This window comes from Lynx rufus, unplaced genomic scaffold, assembly GCF_022079265.1.
Source record: "Lynx rufus isolate CCGP_SWC_20201006 ecotype Redwood Valley unplaced genomic scaffold, mLynRuf1.p SCAF_3, whole genome shotgun sequence".
NCBI lineage: Eukaryota > Metazoa > Chordata > Mammalia > Carnivora > Felidae > Lynx > Lynx rufus.
In genome coordinates, this window is record NW_025814845.1 from 115858350 (window position 1) to 115874907 (window position 16558).

General features: G+C 41.0%; 1 protein-coding gene and 1 non-coding gene across 2 annotated transcripts; one reads left to right on the forward strand and one right to left on the reverse strand.

Annotated features, from left to right (window-relative positions):
• Positions 1 to 3181: 3181 nt before the first annotated feature.
• Positions 3182 to 14219, reverse strand: MGARP (mitochondria localized glutamic acid rich protein). The gene is made up of 4 exons (XM_047092283.1): positions 14195 to 14219; positions 11193 to 11296; positions 5288 to 5381; positions 3182 to 3946 (listed from the first exon to the last, which is right to left on the reverse strand). Exons 1-4 carry the CDS (start codon positions 14217 to 14219, stop codon positions 3501 to 3503), a joined length of 669 nt encoding a protein of 222 aa, XP_046948239.1. The 3' UTR covers positions 3182 to 3500.
• Positions 7447 to 7531, forward strand: TRNAQ-UUG (transfer RNA glutamine (anticodon UUG)). The gene has a single exon. It is a non-coding gene; the product is annotated as a tRNA-Gln (tRNA).
• Positions 14220 to 16558: the final 2339 nt, after the last annotated feature.

The window sequence follows — 16558 nt, forward strand, 5'->3', positions numbered from 1 at the left end:
GGGGCGCCTGGGTGGCTTGGTCGGTTAAGTGTCCGACTTCGGCTCAGGTCATGATCTCGCGGTCGGTAAGTTCGAGCTCCGCGTCGGGCTCTGTGCTGACAGCTCAGAGCCTGGAGCCTGTTTCAGATTCTGTGTCTCCCTCTCTTTCTGCTCCTCCCCTGTTCATGCTCTGTCTCTCTCTGTCACAAAAATAAATAAACGTTAAAAAAAATTTTTTTTAAATAAAAAAATAAAAAATAAATAAATAAATAAATAAAAAACAACAACAACCTACCCACCTACCCCCACCCACACCCACACACACAAAAAAACCTATCTTTGTTGTTTAACCCATTTTGAGTTGGTTTCTGTTATTTGCAGCAGAAATCATCCTAAGCAAAACAGCAGAGAAGAATGCATTTTTGTGCGTATGTTGAAGTCATAAGTGTGGCACTGGGTAGAGTTTCTGCTTTATCTTATAAAATGTTTAGTAGAACAGCATCCCTCAATTGTGCCGTAGTCCTCAGGCTTATGAGGCTAATGCAGAGTTGACAAATTCAAAACAAACCCAAGGTACCATCCTTATCTGAGACTTAAACATCGTATAGCAATGATGAAGTCCTTATAGCTACGGTTTCTTTGTACTTCTCAAATTCCAGAGGCGTTAAGCCAGTGGTAGATCACCTTCTACCTAAAGGCATACCTCATTTTGTTGTGCTTCATGGATATCACGTTTTTTACAAATTGAAGGTTTGTGGCAACCTGCACGGTGCAAGTCTTTCGTGGCCATTTTTTTTTTTTAACAGCATTGCTCATTTTTGTGAGTCTGTATCACATACTGGTAATTCTCACAATATTGCAAACTTTTTCACTATTACTATATTTGTTATGGTGATCTGTGATCAGTGATTACTACTTACTGAAAGCTCAGGTGATGATTAGCATTTTTTAAGCAAAAAGTATTTTTTTTAAGTAGGCTCCACTCCCAACATGGGGCTTGAACTCACAACCCCGAGATCAAGAGTCAGGTGCTCTACCAACTGAGCCAGATGGTGCCCCAAAAAACATTTTTAAATTAGGTATGAATGTTGTTTTTTTTATAGACATGATGCTATTGTACATTTAATAGACTTAATAAACATAATTGATATATATATATATATGCACTGGGAAACCAAAAAATCCATTTGACTTGCTTTATTGCAATACTCACTTTATTGCAGTGGTCTGGAACCAAACCTGCAATATCTCTGAAGTGTGCTTGTATATTCCACTCTAGTTTACCATAGGTGAAAATCTCCGGAATTATGTTGCTATAGAATGCCAGTAACTAGCAGTCTTCCACTTACCACAATTGAGGTCCTTGTTGCCATCTAGCAGAAGTGTGACAGTTTCAGAATCTGATTTTTGGGGTCTGCTTCCAAGGACCACATCCAGTACCAATTATCTGAGGTGGTGTTCCCTAGAAACAAAGCTTAAAACAGAGCAGGAATTTGGGGGCAATTGACCTATTGAGGAAGTGCTGTTGGAGAGTAGTAGAGAGGGAAGCAGGAGAGACTAGAGAGAAAAGCTATACAAAGATGTAATCTAGACTGAAAACGAGCTTCGACCTCAGCCCCCCAGGGAGCTCAGGAGCATGACCTGTCCCACAGAGTTGGCCCCACCTTTTGTACCACTATGGCAGTCAGTCATTGGTTGTGAGCTGCCTGGGGTGAGGGTGGGGCATGTGTGTGTCACACTCACAGAGGCTGGGAGTAAATGTACTGGCCCAGGTAAGGGGATCTAGGCAGAGCATCAGCAACATCCACAACACCCCAACTTACTCCAATACCTCAAACCCTACAAGACCTGGCATGATGTGGCTCATCCCTGCATAACCCTTGTCCTATTTCTGAAATCATCTCCAACTACTCTCCCTCCCTTTCACTCCACTTTAGCCACTTGGCCACCTTAGAATTCCTCAAATTCTCTAGCATGTTCATGCTTCAGATCCTTTATACTTCTCAGTTCCCTCATCTGGAATGACTCTTCTTCCCCTATCCCCCCATGTCCTCATGACTAAGTCCCTTGTACATCCTTCAGGTTTTTACTCACTAGACAGCTTCTTAGTAAGGTTGTCTCTGGCCATCCCATCTAAAATTGCAACTTCTGGGGTGCCTGGGCGGTGTAGTTGGTTGAGTGTCTGACTCTTGATCTCAGCTCAGGCCATGATCTCACAGTTCATGAATTTGAGCCCCACATTAAGCTCCGTGCTGACAGTGCAGGGCTTCCTTGGGATTCTCTCTCTCTCCCTCTCTCTCTGTCCCTCCCCCGCCCACTCTCTTAAAAATAAACATAAATAAATAAATAAAGTAAAATTACAACTTCCACTCCTAAACACTTACAATCCCTTCACTTTCACTACCTTTCTTTTTAAACACTTGCCAGTATCTAACATATGGTATAGTTTTCTTATGTGTTTTATTATTTGATCATATTCTAGAATACAAGCTAGGAAGGGTACAAATTTATATATATTTTATATATATATATATATATATATATATATATATATATATTAACTTCAACATTTAAAACAGTGCCTGGTAGGTTATAGGTGCTTACTTAGTATTTGTTGAACACATGAATGAATAAATACATGAGTTAATGAATGATTCCTGGCAAATAAACATTGTCTGAACTGGGGTACCTGGGTAACTTCGTCAGTTAAGCATCTGACTCTTGATTTCAGCTCTGGTCACGATCTCATGGTTTGTAAGATCAAGCCCAAATTGGGCTTTGTGCTGACAGCACAGAGCCTACTTGGGATTCTTTCCCTCTCTCTCTCTCTCTCTCTGCCCCTACCCTGTGCGTGCTCTCTCTCTCCCTCTCTCAGAATAAATAAATAAACTTATAAAAAACTATAAAAAAGCCATTGTTTGAACTGAAATAAACTGAAATGAAAACCTTGGCACAATCCCCCATGTAATATAGATGGGAGAATGGATATATATATTGTTATATGTAGAGTTCTCCATAGATTATATGTTTTCTTCGATTGTTCATGTGATGCTATATTACACATAGTTCTTTGATATTATATATTATACATTATTTATACATATAAATATTAGCAAATAAAAATAGAAGCACTGAAGATTTTCCAATTTTATTTAAATGAGTTCAAATCAAAACTCAAGAATCTAGAATCACAAACATTAAAATAAGGTACAGGTCTAGCAAAATTAAAGTGAATGCAGGTAGCTCAACTGCTATGATGTAAAACTTAAATTCAGAGATGGAACTCTTTAAGCTATTTACTGCAATGTCATGTTCTGAACTCAGAGAGTAGGAAACTATTCAGACATGTAAAGTCTCAAATCTCTCAATCCTGAAATCTATCAGTAGATGCCAAAAATCTTCAAGGCACATTAAAGGTTTCTAGAAAAGAAGCCTATTTTAAAACTAAGATTACTGAAACTACAAAAGCACCTATCAGATACTCTATGGCCTTTTTCACTGAGGTGTCACTCAGCATGAGATCAGCCTTGAGCAGAGGCCGCCTCAGAACCAACACTGGCTTCCTCCTGTAAATCATCCCCAGCAGAGGATTCTGACTCAGCTGGAGGACTCTCTTCTTCCAGTTCAGCAGTTTCACCAGAGCGTTCCTTCTCTGTTGTCCCTTTATCATTACTGATGGCAACAGCTTCATCCAAAGCTGCATTCTGAACCTCTGAGGGCATTTCAGTGCTGATTTCTGCCACTGTGCTGGGTGCTGCATTTGTAACCTCTGCCCCAGCTTCAGCACCGACTGTGTCTGTCTCCACCAGAGCGTCCTCCAAATCACCTGGACGGGCTGAAGCCTCTCTCGTGGCTGCACCTGTAGCATCCGGGGTATCTTCTGCATCTGCCTCCTGTACTTCCACTAAAGATGCTTCAGGGACTTCTGAACTTGCTTTCTCAGCTTCCACACGGTTCTCTTTTTCACCTTTAAGATGTAGCCCATGAAGCAAAGTATTAATTTAAAAAGCACGAGAATACAGTAGAACACTGTGCAGCCATGTTTAAAAATGAGACAAATCTGTATATACTGATAGAAGTGGTCCTTAAGGTAGACTGTTATGTGAAAAAAGCAAGGAAAAGAGCAATGTAGACCATAGGGTACTATTTATCTTAGGACAAAAGGAGGGTAAGATACACCTAGATAGTTTTTATTTGCAAAGACTCTCTCTAGGAGGATACAAAGAAACTGGTATTATTGGTTGCCTCTGAGAAGGGAAAATGTGGATCTGCTTTTTCATAACCCCTTTTGAATCTGTTAAACTCAAAAAAATAATTTACATATATTATTTATTTATATACAAAGAACATGAAAATAAACAGCCAACATGTCATGTGAAATAGCATGGGAAAGCAGCCAACTTACTAGTTGATGACTGAACAATCACTAATCCTCTCTGAACCTCAGTTTTATCACCTGTAAAATGGGGATAACGATAATACCTACCTCACAGAGCTATTGTAAGGTTTGATTAAAATAATGTGCATGAAGAGGGGTTTAAAACCAAAAGTGCTATGGAAATGCTGTATTTTATTATTATTACCATCAGCCTTCTCATGATTATAGTCAATAATGTTTATTGATGATATTCCATTGCTTACTGTTGTCATGACTAAAAGGTTAACATTGGTTCATCAGCAGCTATTATCTCTGTCCCTAAATAGTGATCATAGTAATTGATAATAATGGCATTACAACTGAGATGGAAAAAAGCATTTAAAGCAAGCAGTTTAAGGCAAGAAATATACATTAGAGTGAAAATGTAAAGCTTCTGCTCTAGTAGCTCCCATTTTCTCAATCAGATCAACTGAGGGACGTCAGAGACATGACTGACTGTACTAATGTCAAGTGGACTGTAGGCAAAGACACAAGGGTGATCTTAGACAAAACTGAAACAAAAGTTAGTTTCAGGATTTAAAAATAATAATAAGGGAAATGAGAGGTTAAGTTGCTGACAGAGACAGATACTAAAATTATGCCTGCATGAATGGAAGCCTGAGTAGGGGGAAAGTAATATTACCACACAAAGAATTCAAAGCCACTGGTCAGCAGTACAAATGTAAAACGTTTTCATTTATCTAATGCACTCATTCAAAACGTGTAACAATATTCTTTAGGTTTTGGTTGGGCTTTCCCTTTCCGAGTGAACTCCTGCCCAGAGCCATTCTGTCAGGTTAGGAAAGAAGCCACAAGCAAATAATGTTCATTGCTAGACTAAGATAATGGAAATCAGTGCCTCAGGGGAAAAAAATAGTAAGTTCACTTTACCTTCGAGTGGATGTAACTCTGCTCTGGTTTTTTCTTTCAAATTTGTTACATGTTCCGTGTGTTTGGCTTGCTCTGATGTGACTGTCTTGTAAGTCTGAAAGTAAATGTGTGCTGAAGTTTATTTCTTGAGCTCTAAGATTCATCATGCCAAGTTCAAAGGTATATACAATTCAAATATTTATTTATTTTGAGAGAGAAAGGAAAAAAAACGAGCAGTGAAGGGATGGAGAGAGAGATTGAGTCCCAAGCAGTTTCCGAGCTGTCAACGCAGACCCTGACACAGGGCTCGATCTCACAAACCGTGAGATCATGACCTGAGTCAAAATCAAGAGTCAGACAGGGGCGTCCAACTTCAGCTCAGGTCATGATTTCGTGGTTCATGTATTTGAGCCCTGCGTCAGGCTCTGTGCTGACAGCTCAGAGCCAGGAGCCTGCTTCCGATTCTGTGTCCCCCTCTCTCTCTGACCCTCCCCGGCTCACGCTCTGTCTCTGTCTCTCTCTCAGAAATAAATAAATGCTAAAAAAAAAAAAAAAAAAAGAGTCAGACACTTAACCGACTGAGCCACCCAGGTGCCCCCAAAAGTATATACAATTCAAAGATGAGAAACCAATGTCACCATCTACTATTTTGTTTCTCCTTTGGAAACTTTTGTTATTAAGTAGAATACTTTAAACAGGAAAAAAACAAATCTAACAGGAGTCAAAGATAACAGAAAACACACAGTAGATAGAAAGATGAAGACAAAGAGGAAAAAATAAATTATGTTAGAATCAAACATTCTGACAGGCATTTATAAATATTCTCTAGTATTTATTCCAGGGAAATGGAAACTTATGTGCACACAAAAACCTGCACGCAAATGTTCACGGTTGCTTTATGTGTAATAGCCAAAAGTTGTAATCAGTCTGGATGCCCTACAACAGTTGAATGGCTAAACAAACTGTGGTACATTCATAGCATGGAACACTACTCAGCAACAAAGAGGAATGAACTGTACATACAGGTGTAACAACTTGGATGAATCTCCAGGTAATTATGCTGAGTGGAAAAAAAAGCCAGTCTCAAAAGGTTATACAGCTTATGATTCCATTCATGTTACATTCTTGAAATGAAAAGTTATAGAAACATGGGGAGCCTGGGTGGCTCAGTCGGTTGGGCGTCCAACTTCAGCTCAGGTCATGATCTCGCGGTTCATGAATTTGAGCCCCGCGTCAGGCTCTGTGCTGACAGCTCAGAGCCTGGAGCCTGTTTCAGATTCTGTGTGTGTGCGTGTCTCTCTCTCTACCTCCCACCCCTGCTCATGCTCTGTCTCTCTCTGTCTCTCAGAAGTGAATAAACATAAAAAAAACAAAATAAAATAAAAAAGAAAAGTTCTAGAAACAGAGAAGAGGTTAGTGGTTGCCAGGGACAGGAAGAAGGAATGGGAGGGCAAAAGAAAGTGAGTGCAATTATAAAAGGGCTACACAAGGGATCCTGTATCTTGACGGTGGTGGTGAATGTATGAATCTATGCATGTGACAGAACTGCCCAGAAGTAAATACACACACAGACACACGTGCATGTGAAAGTGGTGAAATCTGAATAAGGTCAATGGATATTATCAATGTCCACTTCCTGGTTGTGATATTGAATTATAGCTATGAAAAGATATTGATCACAGGGGGAAATGAGGCAAAGACCATATTATATCTCTTGATATTAGCTCTTATAACTACACGTGAAACGCAATCATCTCCAAATAAAAAGTTTTTAAAAAATCTTCCAAAATGGCATTTTTGTAGACCCTAATGAATATTTCTTAAATAAGCTAGGGTTATTCCTTATAAGCAGCTCTATGACCTGACTATGGGTTATGTGAGAAACAGAATTAGGAACAAAGGTTATCTTAATCATAGATACAACGTGCAGGCTTCCTTTCATTCAAGTAGAGTCATCTCTGACCTGTACTCATATTAGCCAATGAAATTCTAAAGATGAAAATCTCACTAGTTAGATAATATTGTTTATATTATCTCACATTTTAAAAGGTGTAGGTAGTGTTTTATCGCTTAATGGTAGGATTACAGATTTTTTTAGATTTGTATATTTATATATAGTATTCCCAAAATTTTAATAGTCATAAACCAAGCATATTATTAAAAATTGTACTTTGCGGGGCGCCTGGGTAGCTCAGTTGGTTGAGCACCTGACTTTGGCTCAGGTCATGATCTCACAGTTCGTGGGTTCGAGCCCCATGTCAGGCTCTGTGCCGACAGCTCAGAGCCTGGAGCCTGCTTTGGATTCTGTGTCTCCCTCTCTCTCTGCCCTTCCCCTGCTCATGCTCTGTCTCTCTCTCTCTCTCAAAAATAAATAAACATTAAAAAATTTTTCTTTAAAAATTGTACTTTGCAAATTACAGGCCATTTTATAAGATTTTAAAATTAGGCTCTAAAAATGGAAAATCTATGACCTCGAGGGTGGAAATGATACCTAAGCGGCCCTAACAAACCCCTTCGAGTTTGGTGAGTTCAGACTTCATCTGGGTTTGAAACATACAGAGCAAACAGGGCCAGCAGGAATGCCCACCACCATTTCCAAATAAAAGCAGGGAATACTTTCCTAGTAGGGTGGAAGCTCCTGAAAGCTATAATACCACTGTGCTGAGTCAGCACCCTCCGCCCTCAGTTCTCACTACCCTAAAGCTGAGCCTGTGTGGAAGTTCACAGTTTGTCCCTGAAATGACCATGACCGTGTGGCCAAGAGAATCTAGCTTTTCCAAATCTAACACGGTGAAACACAGAGTAGAAGAAAGGCCTATCGGAAGAGGCCTTTGGAAAGCCTCAAATCTAGACTTTCAAAGTTATTTCCAAGTGATATTATATATTAAATATAAGCATTTAAAATATCCCACAAATATCTCAGACCCTGAAAAAACTGAAGTGACCTGGGCCTCTCTCAGATTCCAAGAGGCCCTCGTAATAGATTTTACTTGGAAATAAAAAACCGGCTACGGAGCAACTCTGGATTCAATTCAGATCAATCTAATACAGAATTTGTTTTAGTACAGGACAAAGAAGGGAAGGAGGACTTCAATACAGGTTTTCAAGGGCCTCACATTCTGTATTTCCTCCTGACAATAGCCTAAGGTTCTTGGGAGTTAACTCTTCCAACATTCCAGAGTAAAACCACATATTCTTGGGGGGCCTAGGTGGCTCAGTCAGTTAAATGTCCAACTCTTGACTTCGGCTCAGGTCACACGATCTAGCAGTTCATGAGTTCGAGCCCTGCATGGAGCTCTGTCCTGACAGTGTGGAGCCTGCTTGGGAGTCTCTCTGCCCCTCCCCCCACTCATGCTCACACTCTCTCACACTCTCTCTCAAAATAAATAAATAGAGTTAAAAAAAAAAACATTTAAAAGTTATTTAAAAAAGGGGCACCTGGGTGGCTCAGTCAGTTGTGCGTCCGACTTTGGCTCAGGTCATGATCTCCTGGTTCCTGAGTTTGAGTCCCACATGCTGTCAGTCTGTCAGTGTGGAGCTCACTTTGGATCCTCTGTCCCCCTCTCTCTGCACCTCCCCAACTTGCGCTCTCCCAAAAATAAATAAATATAAAAACTGTTTTTATTTATTTAAAAAACAAACACATATTCTTAGAGGTGGAAAGAGAGTTGGAGATCATCACCTTGTCCAACTTCCACTCCCATCGTGAGAGAACAAGGCCAGAGAGGGCTCACAGGAGCGGCCTGCTTATAACCTTCCAGTGTAAGGCTGCTTTTGCAAAGAAAGATTTGATGGACTGGAGAGGTTCATGTCTGGCACTAATAAATATAGTCATGGGTAGAGTGAGCTCCAGATGAAATTCCGTCTTCCAGCTCCTTACATAATCACATGGCCTAGTCCAATCTCTGTTTCTCCAGTGGCCTACATCCAATGATAGTAGCCCTGGGCAGTGAATTCAACATTAAGCAGTAGAAAGATAGTGGAAGGAAAGGAATCTGGGTATGAGTGAAAGCTGATAGATCAGTGGAGGACAATAATATAAGTGCATGTTTGAAGTTTCCTGGTTTCTCCAGGCTCTCAAAATTCTGAAGATTAGAGGAAGTATTTTGGTTTGGCCGTTTACATAATCCTTCAAACTGCTCCTAGTTATGACTAAAAATCCCTTTATGCATATTTCTGTAGGGTCAAACCAAAATGTAGTGATTGTGTACTCTTAGAATTTCTGAAGAATTTATATTTATTTTACTTTTATTCAAAATGAAGATTAAATTTTGATTTAGAAAATTTATGGCAAAATGATTCATACAGATTTATCTTATTTAATGCACAATTATTCCATCATTTTAGCTCCAAAGTCACACTATTAAAAGCTTTGTTTCACAGTGGTTCCCTGGGAGGAAAACATTTTTTTTTTTAATTTTACATTGTCTATTTTAAATACTTATTTATTTATTTATTTATTTATTTATTTATTTATTTATTTAATTTATTTATTGAGAGAGATAGCATGCAGCAGCAGAGAAGGGGCACAGAGATTGAGAGACAGAGAGACAGAGAGAAAGAGAAAGAGAATCCCAAGCAGACTCCACAATGTCAGTGCGGAGCCCAACATGGGCCTGAAGCTCACAGACCATGAGATGGTGACCTGAGCTAAAATCGAGAGTCGGATGCTTAACCGACTGAGCCATCCAAGTACCCCTATTTGGAATCTTAAAAAAAATGTATGAATGTGGGGTGCTTGGGTGGCTCTGTTGGTTGAATGTCTGACTTCAGCTCAGGTCACGATCTCATGGTTCCTGGGTTCAAGCCCCCACGTTGGGGTCTGTGCTCACAGCTGAGCCTGGAACCTGCTTCAGATTCTGTGTCTCCTTCTCTCTCTGCCCCTCCCCCACTCACACTCTTTCTTTGTCTCACAAAAATAAATAAATGTAAAAAAATGTTAATAAAAATGTATGAATAAATATTTTTTTAAAAATAATGAAAATGTATAAAGATATATAAAATTAATAAAAACTATGGCGACAATAAAAAAGATTGGGGGAGGAAAGGATGAATAGGTGAACACAGGGGATGTTTAGGGCAGTGAAACTACTCTGTATGATACCATTAGTGGTGGATATATATCATGATACATTTGTCCAAGCTCAAAGAATGTACGATACCAAGAGTGAACCCTAATGTATACAAAACACTTTAGTTAATAGTAATGTTTTGATATTGACTCAGCAGTTGTAACGAATGTACCACACTAATGTGAGATTGTTGATGGGAGGAGGGCTGGGAGGAGGTATGAGAACTCTGTACTTTCTGTTCATTTCCCTGTGAACCTAAAATGCTCTAAAAAATAGTCTATTTGTTTTAAGTTAATCTTTCAAAATAGTTCTTGTTAAATGTAACAGTAGTACCTACCTTATAGAATCACTAATTACTAAATGGGCCTTGAGTCTGTCATATGATAAACACTCAAATATCATTTCTTATTATTAGTATTTATAAATTTTTTAATGTTTATTTTTGACAGAGAGAGAGAGAGAGAGAGAGAGAGAGAGACATGGAATGTGAGTGGGGGAGGGTCAGAGAGACAGGGAGACACAGAATCTGAAGGAAGCTCCAGGCTCTGAGTTGTCAGCACAGAGCATGATGTGGGGCTCGAACTCACAAACTGTGCGATCATGACCTGCGCCAAAGTCGGACACCTAACCTACTGAGCCACCCAGGCGCCCCTTATTAGTATTTATAACATCATTTTTACAGAAAGTCACCTATACTTGGCAGTATTAAGAAATGGTGATTTCATACTTAAAAAAATCTTCATAATCTTATATATTTAATGAATCCCGTGCCCTGACCTTGACAATGCTTTGAGTTTTACCACAGGTTGTAAAATGTATGAATTCCTGAATATTTTGTTTATTTAAACACTTACATAATATCCACCAGCACTGACTGTGACACCTACAACCAGATAATAGATCATATTTGATCCAGATGATCCAGGCAATTTGTTAGACGACATCAAGCGAAGAGATGCTAGGAAAACAAGTTTAAACACAGTTAGCTCCACCAGGTACGCAAAACTATTTAAAATAATTATATCTTAAAAAAATTTTTCCCCTTCAGTGAACTTAGAATCTACTAACATCAAGTGACTTTAGCTTAAGGGAATACAGTATTACAAGGTAGGGTAGTAATTCCATTTGACATTTTCCCAATCTAATTTGATTAAGTACTTATGAAACCTGTCAGCTTTATGCTTAGCATCATGCTTTTCTTGGAAGGAGTGCAGGCGTGGGTAAGGAGAAGTGACAAAAGCACTGACCGATTTTAACAAACAAGATGCAAAAGAAATTCATTTGCTGTATGTACTCCACCACAGGATTCATTGGAAAAGATCATTCTTCCAAAAAAACGAATTAAATATATTTGTACTTAAAATTTACATGCTAAGTAAAACATGTTGAAATCCAACACACTTCTATAAATCTGTAATACAAATGTATAGGTAGGAAAAAAATCTTAATTTTTCCAACGTAAAGCCTTTAAAGATGGGCAGATATAAGCTTTTTAAGACAAATGTTGCAAAAAGGTCATGTTTGAAATGAAACTACAATTCTGTACAAACTAATAGAAATAGATAAAGTTCCTGTATTATTATGTTTAAAAATACTTACTCTGTAGTGCTAAAACTTGTATATGCCATATGCTCTGGAATTAAAATGTTTATAATAGACTCAAAGCTAGAAAGAGCTTAAGGTTCATATAGCTCAAATTCCTTAAAGATAAAAAAGTAGAGACATGTATTCATTCAACAAATACAGCGAGCACCTCCTATGTCTTTGGCATTGTTAGCGTCGTTAAGGATATAACTGTGAACAAGATCTACAAGGTCCCTAGCCTCAAGTAGCTCACAGTGTACATGGAGGGAACAAACGTACAGACAAATAATTGCGATGCAATATGACAACTGCTAGAACAGATGTAAGTAGAAGTTGCAACCACAGCATGAAAACTCAGTGAAAAACCTCAGCTAGGTGGCTCAAGGTAGCTGTCACAGTTGAAAAGAGATGACCTGGACTTTGAAGGAAAGTAGAGGAGATGGTCAGATAAATAAGGGAAGAGAAAACTGCACTGGAGGCAGAAGGCACCGCACGGCGTGCAAAAGCAGGAGAGTTGTATGACTGGGAAAGTGCAAAGTAACTGGAAGTGGCCTGACATAGAGTATGAGGACTAGTAAGAAGTTTTGATTTGCAGAGGGCAAGTCTTAAGACATTTGCACTGATTATCAACTTTTGTAGTAGCAGTATTGGAAAGATTTCATATGTGTATTTTTAGTTTAGATATAAACAACCTTCTCTTGGAAAAAATATTTTTTCCACAAAAATGTACCCAAGGAGGTTATCATAAGAGATTATGGCTTTGACTTGTAGTGCGGCTTTTGTTGGTTTAAACGTACATCTGTTATTAAGTAGGGAATATGTAGCTTCCATAGCTGACAACCAGACAGACGACATATTAAGAAGATTAGGGACGCCTGGTTGGTTCAGTTGGAAGAGCATGCAACTCTTGATCTCCGGGTGGTGAATCTGAGCCCTACGTTGGGTGTAGAGATTACATAAATAAAAATAAGTAATTGGAAAATATATCAAAAAATCATTTTAAATATGAAGCAAAAAGAAAATCAGAGATTTGAGAAAAGACTTAAACACAAATACAATTATGACAGCTCTTTACAAGAGCAATGGGGCTCCTGGGTGGCTCAGTCTGCTAAGCATCCAACTCTTGATTTCAGCTCGGGTCATGAACTCATGGTTTGTGAGTTCGAGCCCTGCATCAGGCTCCGTGCTGATGGTGTGGAGCCTGCTTGGGATTCTGTCTCTCCTCTTTGCCCCTCACCTGCTTGCTCTCTCTCTCTCTCTCTCTCAAAATAAATTTTAAAAATAATAAAAGAGCAATGAAATATGAAATAAATATTTAATAAAGATTAAATTTGAGCATATCCATACAATGTGAAAGATATTAGAAGTTTTGCAGAAGAATATTTACTTACATGAGAAAATATTTACAATATATGAAATGAAAAGTTATAACAGAATAATCTATACAGTTCGTATATATCTCAGTTCCTAGAAGCAATGTGGGTAAGAAAAAAAAAATGTAAGAGGAAGAAAAGTCTGGAGCATTATATATACTAAAACTTAAATGGTGGTATTCACTGAGTGGTTGGATTACAGATGACTTCTCTTTTGCCTTTCTGTGTTCCTTCCAATGATCTTTTACAAACCCAAATTATTAATTCATTAAGAGTTACATGTTTTAAAAGCAAAAGCCAGACAACAAAATTTGATGAGGCACGCTAAAATTCGACCCTTCGATAAAACTGAAAGTTTTATTTTTCAACAAAACAGAAAGTACCAATAAAAGGTCAATGTCCGTGACTAAAGCCAAGTTTCCAGTCAATAATATTTCTTAAAATACATAAACAAATCAGTGCTACACAAAAAGGAATGAGATGAAAATTAGAATAAGATCAGTGCTGCTACAACCAGTATTGCTAACTACCGATTTAGAATTTTTAACCTTTTTCCCTTACCCCAAGTTGAGGCGGAAATTATTTGAAACGCGCAGCTAACAAAAGAGGTGCGTATGTTTGTGCCTGATGACGGTGGTGGGTGAGGGAGATAACGCCGAAGAAGGCCACCGTCAGGGGACTCCTCTCCCTCCCCACACCACCCCACCCCACCTCCCGGTCACAACGGCCTCCTTATCTTCAGAAGCTTAAAATTAATGGATTCTATTTCGTCAGTGACAAAAAATTGCTGTATTTTGGTATAAAGATCAAGGAAAACGAAGATGCCTTATTTCTGTGACTTGTGATGCAGCTTCTTCCCAGCAGTATTTTAAGAGAAAAATAAAGCTAGCTGGACAGACCTTCCTCCCTTCCCACGACCACCATCACCACCTCGGGCCTAACCAGGGGAGGGAGGGGAATCGGCCCATGGAATTTTCCGTAGGAGTGTTTCTCTCTTTCTCGGGCACCAATGCGCGCTCTGGGCTAAAACTACCTGACAAGCCTCAGGAAGTGAGGCGAAGTGCAGGGGGAAGTAAGAACTTCCCAAGAGGTTATCTAAAAGCCGCCGGGCTATGCGGGACGGGAAGGAGACGGGAGACGGAGGAGGTGCGGGAAGAGCCGCGGGCGCTGAGCTGCGCCGGAGCGCAAAGCCGGGCCGGGGGCCGCGGGCTGCAGGAGGGAAAACACGCATGCTCACACTCAGTAAGCACCTACAACGTTCCAGGCACTAGAATAGGCGCTCTCGTGTAAGTCAAGTTTTAGTTAAGAAGTTTCCAGCTCACGCCTAAACGTCCCCTTTAGGAAATTTCTGAAGACGCTCCCTCTTCCCCAGCGTCCCCAGATCTAAAGGTGACGGACACTGCAGCGACAGAGCCGAGCAGCTGGATAGCTCCAGGTGTCCGTGCCGCCCCGAAGGAAAGCGCTTCGAAGGCTCTCGGGGTTCAGGCTGCCGAGCCCCGGACAAGCCTTGAGTTTACTTACTCAGGAGCATTTACCCAACATTTACTGCGCCCGCACTCCCCAACCCCCGCCCCGCCCCGCCCTGCGGGGCTCGCAGAGGAGCGTCCATCTACCCAGCCGTTCCTCCGCTTCCTCACGTAGGTGGAGAGCGCACTGGTCCCTATTCTAACAAAAAGAGCAAGCTATGCGTACGTCAGCCAGGCACGTCTCGAAGCGCTTTTAACCACATACTAACTCATTAAAACTCACAACCATTATTGTCCCCATTTAGAGATGAGGAAAGTGAGATTAAATCACTTGCCCAAGATAAAGATTTCGAACCCAGGAAGCCTACTCCGCATTCAGAAGCCGCTCTGGGAAGGCCCCCTACTCCCAAAGTCTTCAAGGGCTTCGGGGCGTCTTCCCCGCGCCTTTCCTCAATTCCTCCCCCCTTCCCTCAACCCCTGGCTTCTGCAGCTCGAGCCTCTTTGGGCCCACTGGGTGCCGGCGGGTACGCGGGCGCCTCAAAATCCGCGCGCCTGTCCTCTGCAGGCTTGGACGCCCGGGCCGGCGCGGCACTCACCGTCCTTCCGGAGCGGCGCGGGGCCGGGGGGCGCCCTCAGAGGCAGCGCCAGGGTCTTGGAGACCGCCCTGCGGAGATACATCGCGCCCACTGCCCGCCGCGCTGCAGACTCTGCACACTAGCGCGCGGTGCCAGGCGCTGGAGCCCCGGCGAGCCCCGCCCCGGGGAGGAGCGCAGACCCCCTCCCAGCGCCTCCGCGCGGGCCCGGGGAGCTGGGGAGCGGCTGGTCGGGCGCTTCTTCCTCCCCCAACCCAACCTCCAGACTGTTGCTTTCTCCCGGGTCTCGGAAGCTAGCTGGTCGCGCCTTCTTAGACAAGGGATCGGAAACCGGGAAGTCACCATCACCTGCCTACCCCGTATTGTTCCAATGAGTGGAACTCCACAGAACAGGCTGGAAATGTTTAGGGATTCGCGTCGTAAGATGGATCTGGTTTATCATGCGGGGTGATATCTGAGCCCATTTTAAGTCACACAGTCCGTTAGCTTTCCCCAGGAGTGGAAAGGCTAGCGGGAAGTTTCCTGGAGACGGAGCGAGGAGTAGCCTCAGCCTTCCATCAGTGCAGTGGGTGATGTTCAGAATCCCAAGAAAATTCCCAGGCAATAGTTGAATCTCCAGGCAATTCACTGTTACAGAGACCTTAAATACAAAGTCCAAAAATGCTGTATATTCCTCTCTTGGATGTGAAATTTGTATTTCCATATGAACCAAAAACGCTGAACTATTAGTTTCTTGCCCCAGATTTCAATTTCTTGCCTCATTGTGGCTACAAGAATTTGTCATGATTTGAATATGGAAACCAGTAATTTATGCTTATAGAATTTTCTAAATGATTAATTTTGTGAAGACATGTTTCCTACTATAATAATCCCTCATTGGATCACTGGGTGGCTCAGTCGGTTAAGCATCCATTCGGCTCTTGATTTCAGCTCAGGTCAGGATCTCAAGGTTTATGAAATCCAGCCCCACAATGGCCTCCTTGCTGACAGCACAGAACCTGCTTGGGATTCTCTCTCTCCCTATCCCTCTGCCCCTCCCTTGCTCTTGCTCGCTCTCTCTTAAAAATAAATAAATGAACATTTAAAAAAGATATTTATAATGTTCCCTAATATATGTTTGGCACTTGATAGTTTATAAAGCATTTGCACATATACTATCTCCTTTAATTCTCATTTCAACCCTCTGAGGAAGATGGTAATTATT

Excerpts from the sequence above, each read along its gene's own strand:
- MGARP (XM_047092283.1), bottom strand. The coding sequence starts at position 14,219 with ATGGTGGTCGTGGGAAGGGAGGAAG. Across the intron at positions 11,297-14,194 it reads GGTCGTGGGAAGGGAGGAAG|CATCTCTTCGCTTGATGTCG; the intron begins GTCTGTCCAGCT and ends TTGTTTTCCTAG. Across the intron at positions 3,947-5,287 it reads AGAGTTACATCCACTCGAAG|GTGAAAAAGAGAACCGTGTG; the intron begins GTAAAGTGAACT and ends TACATCTTAAAG.